The sequence below is a fragment of the Xylocopa sonorina genome, chromosome 2 (genome assembly GCF_050948175.1).
Source record: "Xylocopa sonorina isolate GNS202 chromosome 2, iyXylSono1_principal, whole genome shotgun sequence".
Lineage (NCBI taxonomy): Eukaryota > Metazoa > Arthropoda > Insecta > Hymenoptera > Apidae > Xylocopa > Xylocopa sonorina.
In genome coordinates this window covers 6,536,577-6,554,118 of record NC_135194.1, presented here as the reverse complement: position 1 = coordinate 6,554,118, position 17,542 = coordinate 6,536,577, and the positions used below count along the sequence as shown (strand labels likewise).

Below are 17,542 nucleotides of genomic sequence, written 5' to 3'. Positions count from 1 at the left end.
TACATTATGGAATAGTGAATGTAAACTGTTTGATGATTTTTCTAATAAGAAAACGAATGCGTTCCAAAAGTAGTTTTCAGTAATTATACATATTAATTATATTTTCATTAGTATCATCTTTGCATTAACGTTGCTGATAGCCTATGAAATGTAATATATGTAAATCTCAAGATCAGAAATTCAGATTCGAATGATACCAAATTACCGTGTACGTGCATAGTGCTGCATATTATAAGGAAACTTGCTATTTTTTAAAGCACTTTTTATACTTTGTATATTATAAAAGACAAAATGATTAGACCAAATCTTGTCATCAAGGTAAACGCACAATTTACTTTGTAATGTACATTATCGCGGCAAAAATTCAAATGTTCTTAATGGCATGTAACTCCATTTCGTTTTATTTGTTCATTTAATTTTTAAATAAATAAAAAAGTTTTAAAAAGATGTAACTATATATTTTACAAATTGTGCAATAGCATTTAAAATAATACTTAAATTTTACAATTGTACACACATTAAAAGTAGTAAAGTATATTTTGAAATGTTTTCATTCATTTTTCTATTTAAGAGTCCTTGTCCAGAGAAAAGATAATAGAAGAAAAGGTCGCTTTTGCGTAAACATAGATACCGTATAAATCTTATTTGTAACGATACACTCGATGGTATATGCTTTGCTTTAGGATTATGATTGTTCTACTTTTCGATTTTGTTTTCTTACACGGCCTGATTGATTCGTCTAAATAATCCTTTTTTTTCTGCAGGAAGAGTACACAGGAAAAGATGTGCGTGCGGCACATACGCGTTGAAAAAGATGTCGCGACTGTTGTTGCCTGAAAATGCTGTCTCCGCTGAGAGGTCGCTACGTATACAATAAATAGTGAATAGTAGGGATTTTTAAATACGAATGTTTGTGGCTAATCATCGATATCTCGATTATTCGGTGTTTAAAATTGTATGCACTTCAGGTGAATCTGTTCGCATTCTATTTCATTGCAAACAAAAGGATATGGTGTGACGTTGCTTTCGACATGTTTATCCTTTCACTTGATTAATAAAAATTCAGTGTCTTATATATCTATTATATCCGCTTTTTATAGTTTACATTAAACGATTTTCTTTTGTAAACATGTTTCTGCTTATGTGAACACAGTGATACGTTTTATTTATATACGTGTGGATACGTGTGTTTGTGTGTGTGTGTGTGATTAAACACTAAAGTGAATTGGGGTGAGTGTGGAAGGCTTGAAAATGTTCCCACGTTTATGCTGTACATGCATGTGTTGTGCGTGCGTGCGAAATTCTTAAATAAGAAGATGAACGCCCAGACACAAGAACATGGTCATGCTGTTGTCGTGTGGGAGTGGGAAAATCGCCACGGACGATGGAGACCTTATAGTCCTGCTGTATCACAACATCTTGAGAGAGCTCATTGCAAAAAACTAACACGAGTCTTTCTTAATGATGCTGATCCAAATTTGGATAGGTTTGAATTTATATATACGTGTATATATATGTATCTTTACGTTAATCATTTGGTGTATGCGTATATACTAAAAATATTAAAAGAACTAAACTTATAATTCTTTATGTTACATCAATTTATACGATATAATAATGAGAAAGTATTGTTGTAAATTAGTCATACATTAATCGAAGTATGTTAGAAAAGTAGCAGATTTCATTTGTTTAGTGTGAGATAACACGTTTGTCTCTATTGTCATAAAAATATTACATTTCGTTTTCCGTTAGTTTTACTTATACTACAGAAACTAATGCTATGTGATTTTTATTTGATGGTTACATATGAGAGGTACAGGTTAGATATGATCGAATCTGATTTAACTAGAATGCTGCCGTAAATATATGAATGAACCGTAATATATGTGCATATGTAATTTTGTATGAATCATTTTCATAAAGTAAATTTTAATAACGATGTCAGCGCGTGCACAATTTTTAACCAATATGTTGAAAATTAAGTATTGCAGAATGAAAAAGTAGTTGATATGGATTAACTGATATTCTTGAAGTATGTGTTTCTCATGCATTTTAACGGAATTCTTTTCAGTTACTCTGTTATGACCTACATATAAAAAAAAAAATAACAAAGGGCCTTGAATCTCGGAAAAAAACGAAATATTTTGATTTTAGTAGAGTGTTCATCGAATTACGCGCATTTTAACTCAGATAAAATCTCGTATGTTTACAAAACGGAATATGTTAGTATACATTTATTTTCGAGCAATTCATTGGCCATATTAGTTTAACAGGTGATTGTTCGGCTGGGGTCATTCATTAATTTCCGGTTACGTTACAACAACTGATTACGCTAGCGTAAATTAATTTTTATATGCCATAGGTTGTAGGTCATTAATATTTAATGAACTCATTCATTATCTTTTTTTTTGCAGTTGTTTGCATACAATAAAGCTATTTATTAATTAAAAAATTATTTTAAATTTGTGAATGTAGCTCATTTATAACTAACAAGGTATTTTTTTCCAAGCTCGTCAGACCAACCATTTTCTTTTTTAATTTTTCGTTTAATTTCAGTTTTAATTTAATGCATTTCACAATACTAAGAACAAAATATTAGCTGATATAAGCTAGAATTAATCTGTTGGTTACAAATGTAAAAATATTTTATGTATAATGCATATACTTCAGATTTTTATTGGTTTTTGAACTATTAACAAGGAATATTCTGTACAATATATAAAATACTATCTATGCATACAATGCATATGCACACATCTTACATATATATTTAAAAATTACCATTTCTGATTTCAATTTATAAGTACAAATAGTTAAAATAAGGAAATACAACTTATAATTACTATAGCTAAAGGAAAATGGCTATAAACAATTTATTCATTAAAAATCCCTTACTGTCTTGAATTATTTCAAAATGACAGCATTTTACAAATAAAGATATCATATGCAATTGCATATGTGAAGATATAAGAAATATCTTTGAAAATTATATTTCAACATCATATGTAATGTAAAAATTCTTTGCTCTGTTCATTCATAAGAATTTAGTCCAATTCAATATAAATTTTACAGGAGCCAAACAAGTAAGCAAGAATTTTTTAAGAAAAGAGGTTTTTCACTGAAAATTGTGCTTCCTTTTTTTGCACATAGGTTTGATTTTGGATTAAATTCTCACAAACGAGTTTTTATACTTGTGTATGGTGTTGAAGTAAAATTTTTTGAAATATTACTTACAATCTTGCTTATGCAATTGTGAACAAAATTTTTGGTGAAGCTATTCATTTAGATTAATAAAATATGATACAAAGATTTTTAGTTTGTTAGTTAACACATGTAAACAGATTGCCAAATATAAAAATGTAGATAGTAGAGGTTAATAGGAATTAGAGGTTAATTTGAATATAATACCAATTAACATATGTAATGAAGATATGTCAATAAACTAATAAACATATTTTATGTAAAAACTACATATTTTCGTTACTTCAAACAGGTATTACATAAATTTGAAGACCAAAACACAATGTAGTGAAGATGGAGATGAAACGCATAATGTTAGAAGAAAATTTTATCTTCCGAGTTCACCAGCCGGTAAAGGAGCCAAGTGGGAATGGGCTGGTGATAAAGATGATTGGCATACATATGACATGGAAGTACAATGCCTCATAGAAGAAGCATGGGCAATAGTAACTAATTTGCAAGCATACTTTGTAAATGAATATTAATTATAAATGGATTATAATATTATTAATGCTTTATTTTAGGGTGATAAAACTATTGATGTTTCTAAAACATACTTGGGTTTTCCTTACATTATTAACTTTTGTAATTTAACTCAAGTACGGTGCTGCACTGGATATGTAAGACCAATACGACGTATTCAACAAGCACCTTATCCATTAGTAAAAATTGCTTTAGAAGAATTACAAGCTATTTCTGAAAAAAATGTCATACCTACACCTGTTAAAACTTTAAACTTAACAAAAATAATGCATAAGAAATCATCTATAGGAAATACAAAAAAGAGTAATAAGAAGGTAAGAAAGCTATAATTGTTATTACAAATATGAATTTGTTCTTATAACATCAATTTTGTGTCAATAATTAGGGCAAAAATGGAGATACTGGTCCATCAAATATTGCTCGTGTTATTTTGAGCAATTTCAATATATTTAGCAATAAACATGTAGTAGAAAACAATAATCCAGTCACAACTATTGAATCTGGACAAAAACGGAAAACTTGGGATAGTGACCTGGATGTGGATTCAAGTAGTACAAAAAGTGGACGAAGACCAAGTATTGATACTGTTTCTACATATTTAAGCCATGAAAATCCAGTAGATTTATTGGATAGTGGTGTAGGAACTGATGATGTATTCAAAGATGATACCATTTTGGGTAATTTATTATTTTTTCTTTAAATTACTTCCATGAAATTTTATAGAACGTTAGTTTTAAAAGGAAGTTTTTACTTTGTAGATGCTGATTCAGATGTTATTTCTCAATATGTGAAAGTTGTAGAAAGTGATAACTCTGATTCCTGTCCTGTATGCCTTGGTGCGCCAGAGCCACTAACAGTAGAGTTGACTCGCTGTAAACATAGATTACACTTAGCATGTTTAAATGCCATGCTAAGTTGTCAACAACCTCCGCTGTATATACAGTGTCCTGTTTGTCGCTTAATTTATGGAGAGAAGAGAGGAAATCAACCTCCTGGAACTATGAATTGGACAAGAATACCGCGAGCTTTACCTGGTTTTCCAAATACAAATACAATACAGATAACTTATGAGTAAGTGTTTTTAAATTAGTTAAAAAGTTAAATGTATAAAATACTACCTATGAATATATTTTGTATATTGCCATTGTTGAATTATTAACTTTCAAAGTTTACACAACCATCTTTCAATCTCAGATATCTCATAGATAGAAACTGCATTGCAACCAATCTGATGATGGCCTTGATACTAGTTTGTTCAATCCACTTCTGATTTAGAAATTTTTCATTTACTCAGTTTTTTTACTGTTTACATGCAGTGTTGTAACAAATAAACCTTGAAAATAAATAACGTAACAATGGTTTATACAAAATGTATTTATGGGTAGTGGGTTTTAAATACATCTTTATATTAGCTACAAAAATTTGTAATAAAATATATAGAGTTGCACTTAAAAATTTAAATGTGATCTTTATGGGGCTCTCTATTATTTCAAGGTTAAACAATTATCATCGTATATATGTACATGTATGTACGTGCCTGTGTGGGCATACTCAAAGTCTGTTTCATGCATCTACGTCTAACTATTTGTTATTATTGTGATTAATACGTTATTGTGGTAATTAATATAATTCAACTCTTTTATGGACTTTATAATAATAAAATATAATACAATGGAAATGCTATGTTGTAAAAAAACTTATAGAATCAATTTAGTTAATAATTTGTGTCAAACTCATGGACATTGGAGAATGATACGTATCTTGATTTAAAATAAATAAATTTAGTGTCAAATTACTTTGAGAAATATTTCCTTTCTTAAATAAGAATATTTAATTTCAGCATTCCATCAGGAATTCAAGGAAATGAACATCCTAATCCTGGACAAGCTTACTATGCTGTAGGTTTTCCACGAGTATGTTATCTTCCAGATAATAATTTGGGTCGTAGAGTTTTAAGACTACTACAAATTGCATTTGAACGAAGATTAATATTTACGATTGGCCGATCAGTAACTACAGGACGAGAAGATGTAGTAACATGGAATGAAATTCATCATAAAACGGAATTAGGACCATCAACAACTGGTCATGGTTATCCTGACACAAGTTACCTTGAAAGAACATTAGCTGAATTGGCAGCTCAAGGTGTAACAGATAGACAGCTATCCTCTACATTATATCAAGAATTGCAATAAAGTAACAATCTTCACTTGCTCTTAGTGTTTCATGAGCGATAAATATTTTAATTAGTGTTTATAATCCTATCTAAAAAGAAGTATTTTTAAAATAAGCGGATGAAACAAGAAGTGCATTGAAAATGTGAATTTTGCAAGTAATTTAGTCATTTTTATTTTCTTTATATGTAAATTCTTAACACACATACACATTGTTGTGTAATTAATATGTAAATATTCCACATATATATAACGTACATTGTTACATTAAAAATATATACATTATTCAGGTATATTTTACTATAGCAAAAATAATTAAAATGAAAAAGAGAAATATAATTAAATAAAAGCAGTTAATGAATTGGTAAATTTATAAAAACATAGAGAATATAAATGGCTATTTTACAATTACATATTATCAAAATACATTGAAATGAATTTGTTTTAAGTAACTGTATAAAACTATATACATCAATTCACGAACACTGTTTACAAAGAATGTTTAGATGCAGTTGACAAATTTTTTATGATCTTTACTAAATTCCTAATTACTCGTTACGTGCTAATAGCTTATAAACAGTATGTACACAGTTAAACAGTATATGAACAGACAATTTCTAAGAAATGCAATTTCCATTTTGTTTGTAAGCAGTTTGTAACTGGTGGTGTATATACATCTTTATATTGCATGTTTGGTTTATCTTAGATGTCTTAAAAATTCCATTATTTTGCCAAGAATAATGGAATTATTAAGAAATCGCGTTGCTTTTTTAAATTTTTAAACTTTCTGTACCAGCAAAAATAATTAAAATATTAAGGTATCCAAGGTGTACAGTGTACATACAAGGTGGAATAGGTAAAGAGTTACAAATTATTTTCTCTAAAGCCTACAGAGAAAATAACTAAAACAAAAAATTACGCAATAGATATCGAATTCATTTCTATATTTTTATTTAAATGAGATAGAAGAATTTAAGAGTGCAAAAATGAACAAGAGAGAGTAGCTTCGATTATGAAAATGTGCATCTCAGATGATTTAACAATGGAATGCTTAATAATATTTCTTTAAAAGATTTAATGTTCTTTCTGTATTATTACAAAGGATACTTTTCAAGGGAGAAAAGAAAGCGAAAAATATAATAAAAAACTTGTCCTGGATAGAAAATCATGTTGTTAAGAGTACAAAATAATGTTCGTTTTTTTACAAATACTTATGCTTTTAATCTTCTTATTTAACGTCAAATAAAATACATGACTTTTAATTTAGACTACTCTCTGAAACTTAGGCTTTCTGAAATTTCTCATTAGAGAAGTATTATTCGCTTCCCTCATTGTATAGAACAAAAAACGTTGTAAATAAGTATCATTTAATTCAACAACATATACGAATAACAAGAAGATTAATGCGTTATTTTATAGTAGTTCTGACAGAAAAATATATTTAAAGAGTTATTGTGTTAAATCATCATATTTCTATATATATATAGAAATAATTAGATGAACAATATATATTTTTGTTATATATTTAAACATTAGAAATTATTTATATATTGTAATTTTACTTTAAGATTCATTTATACCAAGGAAGAAGCGAAGATGGATCTATAATTCATCGAATGCGTGATGATCGCACGCGTACATGCAATCGCTATTTAATCATTATTCTAATTGTAAACCTAGTCAGTCAAACGTGACCATAGTATTACTTGGTGCACTGGTAGCACATTGGCTAGGGGATTCTTCACATATTTCTTCTTCACGGGCTTGTAGTAATGTAGTTATAATATGCATATAGTAATAGCACGTAGTGCTATTAATTTGTTGACTTGGAAGATTTTCTTATATCTACAAATATTGAACATGTTGGATATTTTCGATAACTATGATATTTAAAATGTTTATCATTGGGAGTAACCTATTTTCAGCGATATTCTTCGTTTGTGTCCAGTAGCTTCGCTGTCAATAACAACGAAATGATAAAAAATGGTACGTTCAGTAAGCTATGTTTATGTAATTCAGACATAAACATCGTATTTGAGACATTCACATATTTGTAGATCATATATATATTGATTTTTAACAAAAAAAAACACCATAAGTAATAGTAAATACATTATTTTTGCATATTCAATCCGAGTTCGGACAATTGTGTTTAATATGTATTTACAAAAGCTAACTTTAATATTCAGACAGAAAAAATATTACTTCTACTATAATAATTTTTGTGTCAATTACTGCTAATTTTAAAAGCTTATATAGGGCTATACGTTTACTAAAGACAAAATTTCCTACACTGTACTATTTACGTTATATTTACATACATTATGTATGTCAATCATAGAATAGACACACATATATTTATTGTAAGATAGTATAATGTGTTAGAAAAAAGAAATTCTATAGATATGTTAATAAATTCTCTGTAAGAGACAAATGTACGAATATTTGTAATTCAGGTATTTATGTGTATTCTAAAATAAGAAAATACATATTTTATATATGTGCATAAAATTGTGTAAAATTATAGCTGCATTCCATATTTAATTAAACTTGTAACGTCCGCACCCACGACTGCAGAAATTTTCTGTTCTATTTGCTTATAAAAATCAACATAGGCATTACAAATGAAAAGTATGATGGAACAGGAATTGCGGACATTTGAATTTCGTGCGAAAAATGGTGGAGAGAATTTTAGTCGCGATAGCATCTCGTCCATGACGTCATTCATGACATTTGTAGCGCGACTACACGATTGCGGTCGTTATACGGAACGAAAACTGCGGGTGTTACACCGCAAATAGAACGTAGACTTTAGTATTTATAACAAATTTTGATCTTCATCTTTCTCTCTTACACACACATATAAAAGAATTTTCATAGCTGTAGATAATTTCACCTTTTATAGCCATTATTTTCTTTCATATACCAATAGGGATAATTAATATTATACCTACTTATATTTGTATGCGCTTCACCAAGAAAACTGATTGTTTTATTCCTTTTGGATTTACGTATGATAGATGGCGCGACTTTCAATCCAACAAAATGGCCGAAAATTGATTTTTCTACGCGGACGTGAGTTCTATGAAATTTTTTATATTGGACTATAAATGAACGACGTATGTTTAGAAATAGTAACATTGTAATGAAACAAAATTTATATCGTTATTGATTGTGATCAATTAAGTATACTTGTTAGCATTGAATTATAAAGCGTGAAGGATTTGTATGTTGTACTACCTGGCGCAAAGACGTCCGGTACATTTCTAATGTTTATTTTGAAATAGGAATTCGCGCCTAAATGAGTGCTAAAGAGCAACACAATTGCGTTCTGTGTGACTCAAAATTAGAATCCAAGGAAGCTTTGCAGGCACATTTTAGGTATTCAAAGAAACTATTTCTTTTCATATGTTTATAACCAAGCAAGCAACCTTGTAAAACCAGCAGGATATTTTAATAGATACCACCTATATTCTCTTCTTACTCCAATAGACATTCTCAAGAAAGGCATATAATAGACAAAAATATTTTTAAACAGTTGACATGGTAATCATAATATTCAGCTACATTACCGATAGAGTACTGTTCGCGCTATATTTCTAATAGTTTACATTTCCTTTTCTCTTTCATTATAGTTGATTTTCTCTATAACAATAATAAATCATTAAAATTTAATAAAATTTTGAACAATATAATTATAAACAATAATATAAAAAGTAAAATTGAGAGTATTTTTTAAAATTGTATTATTTTTAATTTAATTCAGAGAACATTTTTTCAAAACACGTTCGCGTAATATAATAATTTATTCGATTTTTTATTACTAGATATTGATTGAGACAGTGGTTAAAATAAATTTTGTGTTGTTTATTTTAAATTTGATAAAAAGTATCATAATAATACCAAAATATAATAATAAAAATATAATTCAAATTTTATTCTCAAAGAATATTTGTAAAAATATTCGCTTTGTGTTTTGTATACATGTAGAAACTAAATATATTTTATATGCTTTATTATAGAAATATTTAATTATTTTTGTTCTTGTATATCATATAATAATTGACTGTATATTATAATGTAAATGTTAAAAAATTAAACAAGACTTGTACGAAATTAATAGAAATAATGTTATTATGTGTGAAGGAAATTTGGAAAACAACAAACCACAAGATAAATAAAATATGATATTTAATTTTTATAGAATTTTTGTAGTATCATGTTTGTATGTGTGTGTGTGCGTGTATGTGTGTGGTTCATTAAATTTTATACTGGTATTAAATCTTTTAAATTATAGCATATATAAATTTAAAAATATCTACTTTAAATTCTGTTTTGCTAGAATGCAGTTTTTACACACTTTTACAATAGAAGGAGGAACAAAATTTAAATAAATGTTATTTACTGCAACAAGATTTTAGGGAAAAAATATAATTACATGCAAAGTGTTAGTTTTATGTATTTAATTTAGGAAGCATGCCAACAAAGAAATAGATACTCGTGGTAGACCAGTGAAAACTAATAAGAATGATGATACTCAATGTGATATGTGTGGTCAAGCATTTGAATCGATAACTGCAACAATAAGGCATAGATTTAAGGTTCATCCTAATTCACCAACAAAATTTTATTGTCATTACTGTGGAATGCAGTTTCCTTTAAAAGTATGTTATTATTTTTACATGTTGTATACTTCATTTCTAATTTTGTAAGCTATTCATTTTTTTTACCAGACACACAGAGATAATCACCAAGCATCGCATGCTTCGTCTGAAAGTGAGAGAAAAGAACAGCATAAGAAATGCGAAGAATGTGGTGTATTGTTTTATAATGAAAAGGCTTTAGATTATCACTATCGCTCTATACACAAAAGGTTAGAAATGTTCTTTTTTTTAATGGAAATACATTATGAAGTATTTTTAAATCGCTTTGATTTAATTTATAGGATGGTACACCTTTTTCAACCAATAGCAACACCACCACCTAGCAATAAAATCAAAGTGAATTCAATGAATGATGCCCTCAGTGTATATTATTGTCATTTGTGTGGTGCTGAATACATCATAAAATTTAATTTGCAACGGCATTTGGAACGAGCTCATACCCAAGTAAAACAATATACACATAAGTAAATATTATATAAACAAATTTTGTCACTGGTGTATCATATTAAAACATATTATCATTATAATTAATAGGAAGAAAGAGATGCTGTTCCAGAAGATTTGATAAAATGTACAGTATGTGCTGCTTTATTCTGCAGTAAAAAGGCATATGACGTTCATAACAGTTATCATCAACCAGATGATCTGTATGTAACATCAGAGGAGCAAAGATTGCAAACTGTAACAAAAGTAGATCAAGATTTTGACATAAGACGTGTTGAAAGAGTTGCAGACAAATATGTTCCAAAAGTTAATACAATTAAAAGGCCTGCTAAAAGCTGGTCGAAGGTATCATTCATTAAAGTTTCTTTCTTTATTATTCGTTAACTTAATTGAGTAATAAAACATGTTATTTTTATAGCCTAAAAGAACACAGAAAATAGAAGTTAAACGAAAAGATTGTTCTTCTTCAGATGATGAACTGGCTGCTATTAATGAATCCAGCGATTCTGAAAGTGATCTTCCACTAAAACAAAGGATTTGCAGTTAACGGAGGTCTTTCATTAATTACAAAATATTTTTATGTTTATACATTTTAAATGTTACAATTTTGTGAAAATGAATGTCATTGTGAAATCATCAAGCAAATTTTATTTTTATTTTTTATGCAAACAAAATGACTGTACATGGCAGCTTTATTAATATTTTACTATTTTACACTTACATTTACATATTCGTGCGCGCGCGCGCGCGAACACACACATACACACATACAGAGAAAAAAATTACTTTTAATATATTATGTAGATATGCAATAGTACCCCAGAAAGTGGAGGATGGAACTACATGAAAAAATGAGATGAATACGTTTTTTTATGAGACACATTTTTAAAAAAATTCAGTTTTGAAATTTAATGACTGTATTTTGCTGTCAGTGAATATAATAGTGATATAAGTAAATGAATATAATAACAAAGATTATTCTATATTAAAAAAGGGAATTAGAAATGTTAAACATTTTTTCGAACGAATCTTCAATACTAATTTATTTAGGAATTTTACATTTTTTAATTTTTGTTTGATATAGAATAACCTCTTGCCGCTTATATTACCGATATTAGATTTATTTGTTTGTTCAGTAAATGTATCCGTATTTTCAAATCCGATTCTCTCGAAAATAAGATTGTAACTAGAAAAAAAAGGTAGTTCTATATTTTTCATTTTATTTCTTCATTTAGATTCATCCCCGTTTCGACTGCATCACACTAGATCGCGCAAACCCTGTTTAGGTCTATATATAGACAACCAGCGATTGTAGCGCCAATGACACCGGGTGGAACTCTAAGCACTGTGCTAGCACGGTGCTGCCTCTCAGTTCTCGTAACAGCACAGGGCTAGCACTGGAGCGACACTGCGTGTCACGGCACTATCAAAGCACGGCGATGTAGCACAGGGGCGACACGGCGTGCCAATGACACTATCAGCTCACCATAGTGACACGCGTGGCAGTGGCGTAGGCTAATATATACCAATGAAGAAGCTGTTTGCATAAAAATTATAAACGAATATTAAAAATGACTAAACTAAGCAATTTATTTATTTCGATTCGAAAATAGATACACTGACACGAAAGAAAGATAGAAAAACTTCTTTTTATTATTTTCTATAAACTATAACTTAATACAGCGATTTTTTCAGAAAACTCGTTAATTACTTTATCGTAAAAATACATACACTTATTTTATAAATATTTTTTTCAACTCATCGTTAAAAATTCATGTAACAAAGGTATATTTTATATTTAATAATCCTTACAAACGATAAAACCATTTACCACAAGAATACCCAGACAACACAACATAAGATGGTGGCGGCACCATACCGGCACTGTAGCGACACTTCCGAGGAGTGTCAGCAGATCCGTAGTCATCTACGTCCGCACTTGTTAGCTAAAATGCCGGCACGCAGTGGCAGCACGTTATAGTCACCAGCGTAGCACGCGTGCGAATGACACTGCGCCACCACCAGCGTGACACGCGTGTCATCGTTCCATTCAAAAATTTTTTCTGCATTGGCGTAGGCGTCACATTTGTTAATGGGGAACCACCTGTTATTCCGTACAAATTAAATACGTCAGAGTTTAGATATCCGCATACGAGTACTGACAGACGTTTTGGTAGTTGTTTGCCAACATTTATAGTTACTGAGAGAGCCATATATATTTTTTCAATTCGTCAGGAAAATTCATGCCAATAGAGAGTATTAAATACGATGGCAGCATATTGTTTAAGGAAATGTAAGAAATGATACATTTACTTATAAAATGTTAAACTAATTAAGTTACGTTTACTTTACTAGCGTATCACTATTTTCAGATGAAAATATTGAACGTAATTATTTGTTTTCCTTTGGTACATATATTCTTGTGGTAAATGGTTTTATCGTTTGTAAGGATTATTAAATATAAAATATACCTTTGTTACATGAATTTTTAACGATGAGTTGAAAAAAATACTTATAAAATAAGTGTATGTATTTTTGCGATAAAGTAATTAACGACTTTTCTGAAAAAATCGCTGTATTAAGTTATAGTTTACAGAAAATAGTAAAAAGAAGTTTTTATATCTTTCTTTCGTGTCAGTGTATCTATTTTCGAACCGAAATAAATAAATTGCTTAGTTTAGTCATTTTTAATATTTGTTTATAATTTTCATGCAAACAGCTTCTTCATTGGTATATATTAGCCTACGCCACTGCCACGCGTGTCACTATGGTGAGCTGATAGTGTCATTGGCACGCTGTGTCGCCCCTGTGCTATATCGCCGTGCCTTGATAGTGCCATGACACGCAGTGTCGCTCCAGTGCTAGCCCTGTGCTGTTACGAGAACTGAGAGGCAGCACCGTGCTAGCACAGTGCTTAGAGTTCCATCCGGTGCTATTGGCGCTACAATCGCTGGTTGTCTGGGTATAGATCTGAAATTGCGGTCGTATAATTTATCAGAATAATGAATAAGAATCTTGACAACATATACAAAAATCAGGATAATCGTAGTATATCATGAACATTTGCCGAAATCTTTAAATGAATTCTGTAGTATTAATATTTTAAATTATATAGGAAAAAATGTATTTTTAGATGGAAACTAGTGACGCTAGATCACTGACTTCAAGCAGCGTTACCAACTATGATGAACGCAAAAACAGTAACAACGCAGACAAAAAACCGTGATCAAAGTAGATCGCGATCTAAGTATCCTGTGTGGGAATCTGCTCTCGAAATCATTGAATAACACCTTCCGTCCCTTGTTATAACCTTTTCTTTTGTTTGCTGAGAGAAAATAAAAGTCCTGTTATGTAACATAAAACACTTGTATTTATGTTCATTGCGTTGTTGCATTGTAAATGAGTACGTGCATTACAGGAACAGTACCCTAGACAACACAGTGTCGACACTGTGCTGCTGTCGTGAACGAGTGTAAGCATGATCGTGACACCAGCGTGACAATGACACGATCACGGCATCAACGTGATATTGTATTTAATGGATACTGTATAAATTTTATGTTTATAAGCAAACAAAGCATATGTGCTAATTAAAATATATATGTTTGCTATAAATGCAATTAGATCCTGCTCTTTAAAAAGCATCTATAGATAAACTAAACTACTTATTAATAAACTACTTATTAAAAATAAACTGCAAGTAGTAATATGTAAGCATAAATAAATATTCTGGAAAATAAAGAAGTATCTTTATTAAATGAACTTGATGTATTTAAAAATATAGTTTTTAATCTAAATCAATGCCATGGTAAAAAGAGTAATAGAAGTCTCAACTAAGAGTAAAGATACACAGATGGGTATGTAATAATAATATTGAAAATGATGAAGCTACCAAACATAAATTGGCGATATAACAGCAGAAATAGGTTGTGGAGCGCAGATTGATACATTCAAAATATTTGAAGGGCAATATATTGGAGGAAAACAGTGATGTATTTAACAATGCATTGAAAGATATATTCAGGGCCACCTCTAGCATGATTATGGGGCACGTGGTTTCAAACTTGCCTATACTGCAGGGGCGAAGAGGGTCCATTCATGTTTGCGTGATAAAGAACAGCTGTTCGTGGCACAGAACAGAGTGCACCAATGATACACATATAACACTCGCATTAATGTTGAACACTACATATAACACTTACATTAATACTGACACTTACACTACATATAACACATACAACACAAACAATTGGAAATGTAATCGAAGATATTATATGGAATAAGAGTGCAAAGAGAAAAGAAGGATAATGTAAGCAAAGGTATTATATGGAATGAATTTGCAATGGGGAAGGAAGAACGATATATGTAATGATATTTAAAGAATATGAAAGTATATAAAGAGAAATGAAATTGGACCATTTCCCACTGATCAAAATAAAATAAGAGCGTAATGCTATTTATAAATGCCATCTACTGATTATAAAGCATTTGCAATTAAATGTAAAACCAATAGTAAACAATAAAACTAACTAAAATATATATTCAACAAAAATAGTCGGACCATCAAAATTTTGACAAGGGAAGAGATAAATCAAACAAGTTTCGTTGAAGAATCTGATGGTTATTACATTGTTTTGAATCTAGCAAAGCGAACCATAAAATACAATGATATTAAGATGACATATGATATTTGAACAAAATATGACGATGTCAAGATAATATAATGATATTAATACACAATATGATATCAAGATAAAATATGACCATCTGTTCAAAACATCGTTTTTGAACATAACAAAAACCTGGTTCATGGACATAGACATAAACAGTTGTCGATTCATGGTAAAGAGTTCTATTCGTACGTGAGATCTCATACATACCAATAGCATTTTGGGTGAATAATCCTTATGATAATAAAAAAAGGATGTCAGTGGCTGTTTAATAAGAAATAACTTTGATTCAGTTAAGTTAGATCGCTTGTACGGTGTTTCATTTGTTATACATGTCGAACACAATAATAATACATTATGAAGTAGTCCGTCAATCCAGGTAATGCATTCGCAGAATAAAATTTTAAAATAAAATATGAACTGTTTGTCTTGAATTGATGAGAATTCTATGAGAGAAAATAACGTGGATATTTGCTTTAGTTCAATCATTTTTATGTAGTGCATTAAAACATTAATATTAATTTATTCTTTTCTAATTGACTGCATCATAGGTTTAAAGTAGAATGTATGTATTTAAAAATGCCAACAGGCAATGAAACTCTTAAAATCGTTCTTAGTGTTAAGAAGTAATGTTTGTTGTAATAGATGTAAATTTAATAACATTTATATAACCAGTGCGGAAATAGTTTATTTTTCATGTAACAATTAGTGTGATAAAACTGAAAGTTTTATTGAAAGTATAAAATAAAAATATTAATATCTTCTTCTGAATTATGAAGATTAATGCAGAAAGATTTACGTGTTATTTTATATTATTTATAAATAAATAACGCATTTGATTCTGCTGGACCTTCTTATAATAATAATCCACAAGATGGAACATCATATATGTATGGGAATGATTCCAGTATGCTAGGGCATACAGAGCCCTTGTTCATCAAAATATAACAGAAAGAATTTACTTCTTCTCCATAAAACGGGAGAATACAATGATACACAGAAGGCTATGTCAAATTCTGAATAACAAATTTTATCAACTGTTAAAATATATTTACGAATGAAACTATTTCAAAAGAAAATAATTTTATGGTCAGTCATGGAAGTATTTTATGGTCAGCTTTGCTATTTCAGTTATTTGAATCAGGTATTTCTTACTGTTAACCATATCTTTTTCTGAATGCAGTTAATGTTAGTATAGCTTTCTGTGTAAAAAAAAATCACTTATATGGAGGGTATAAAGAACTATTTTATCATAGAAAACAGAGACGAAGTATAATGTGTAGCATTGACTTTCAGATAAGTGACTTTGGGGTAGGAAAAAGTGCAGTTGGTTTTGGCCTTTGCCAAGAAGAAATAAAGTAGTCTCATAAATACTTTTTTGGCATTGTTTTCATGTATGTTGTTATGTCAATTACGTTGAGAAAAGTTAGGGCTAATATGTTGCTGTTATTATTGATGCTGAATAGTTTTAAGATGTTGCCGGAGAAGATATTTTTGGTTGTAAAGTCTTCAGTGACCATAAGAGTTTGGTATTTGTTAATGACTGTATCATATGTATATATTCATGTAAATACATGTGAATTTCAGTTATTTCAAAATATGTTGTTTCAATAATTTACGAAAAAACCATTTTGAGTAAAAAGTTTTTAATAATTATAAGTTGGACAATGCAGTATTAGTACTAGTCGATTGTTGTTGAAACCTATAGGTATATCTGATAGGAATTTATGAATTGTATAAATAATATAATGTTTGAAACTTATTGTTCTATTCTTTTTATTAGAGATTTTGGTTTTAATTCTCTTAGTGTGTATGTATAATATTGGATTTGTTTGTAATACAATATCAATAGCGTTTTCTAAACTGT

At 29.5% G+C, this 17,542-nt stretch overlaps 2 protein-coding genes and 1 long non-coding RNA gene across 10 annotated transcripts; 2 read left to right on the top strand and 1 right to left on the bottom strand.

Annotated features, from left to right (window-relative positions):
• Nucleotides 1–962: 962 nt before the first annotated feature.
• Nucleotides 963–7,663, top strand: Dx (deltex E3 ubiquitin ligase). 3 transcript variants are annotated; one of them, XM_076909961.1, is made up of 7 exons: nt 963–1,486; nt 3,494–3,686; nt 3,765–4,037; nt 4,109–4,400; nt 4,482–4,794; nt 5,564–5,919; nt 7,466–7,663. In XM_076909961.1, exons 1-6 carry the CDS (start codon nt 1,266–1,268, stop codon nt 5,916–5,918), a joined length of 1,647 nt encoding a protein of 548 aa, XP_076766076.1. In that variant the 5' UTR covers nt 963–1,265; the 3' UTR covers nt 5,919; nt 7,466–7,663. The 3 variants fall into 3 exon arrangements, with proteins under 3 accessions (XP_076766076.1, XP_076766077.1, XP_076766074.1); XM_076909962.1 differs by lacking the exon at nt 7,466–7,663 and having other exon boundaries at nt 3,494–3,690; nt 3,844–4,037; nt 5,564–6,163; XM_076909959.1 differs by lacking the exon at nt 7,466–7,663 and having other exon boundaries at nt 5,564–6,162.
• A 922-nt stretch (nt 7,664–8,585) lies between these two features.
• Nucleotides 8,586–9,038, bottom strand: LOC143433075 (uncharacterized). Its single transcript, XR_013103092.1, has 2 exons — nt 8,852–9,038; nt 8,586–8,674 (listed from the first exon to the last, which is right to left on the bottom strand). It is a non-coding gene; the product is annotated as an uncharacterized LOC143433075 (long non-coding RNA).
• Nucleotides 8,686–11,691, top strand: LOC143433074 (uncharacterized). Of its 6 annotated transcripts, none has more exons than XM_076910192.1 (7): nt 9,025–9,278; nt 9,390–9,443; nt 10,369–10,561; nt 10,631–10,770; nt 10,843–11,005; nt 11,096–11,350; nt 11,476–11,691. In XM_076910192.1, the coding sequence occupies exons 1-7, from the start codon at nt 9,199–9,201 to the stop codon at nt 11,530–11,532; spliced, it is 942 nt and encodes a 313-aa protein (XP_076766307.1). In that variant the 5' UTR covers nt 9,025–9,198; the 3' UTR covers nt 11,533–11,691. The 6 variants fall into 6 exon arrangements, with proteins under 6 accessions (XP_076766311.1, XP_076766310.1, XP_076766307.1 ...); XM_076910190.1 differs by having other exon boundaries at nt 9,036–9,278; nt 11,424–11,691; XM_076910193.1 differs by having other exon boundaries at nt 9,151–9,278; nt 9,358–9,443; nt 11,424–11,691.
• Nucleotides 11,692–17,542: the final 5,851 nt, after the last annotated feature.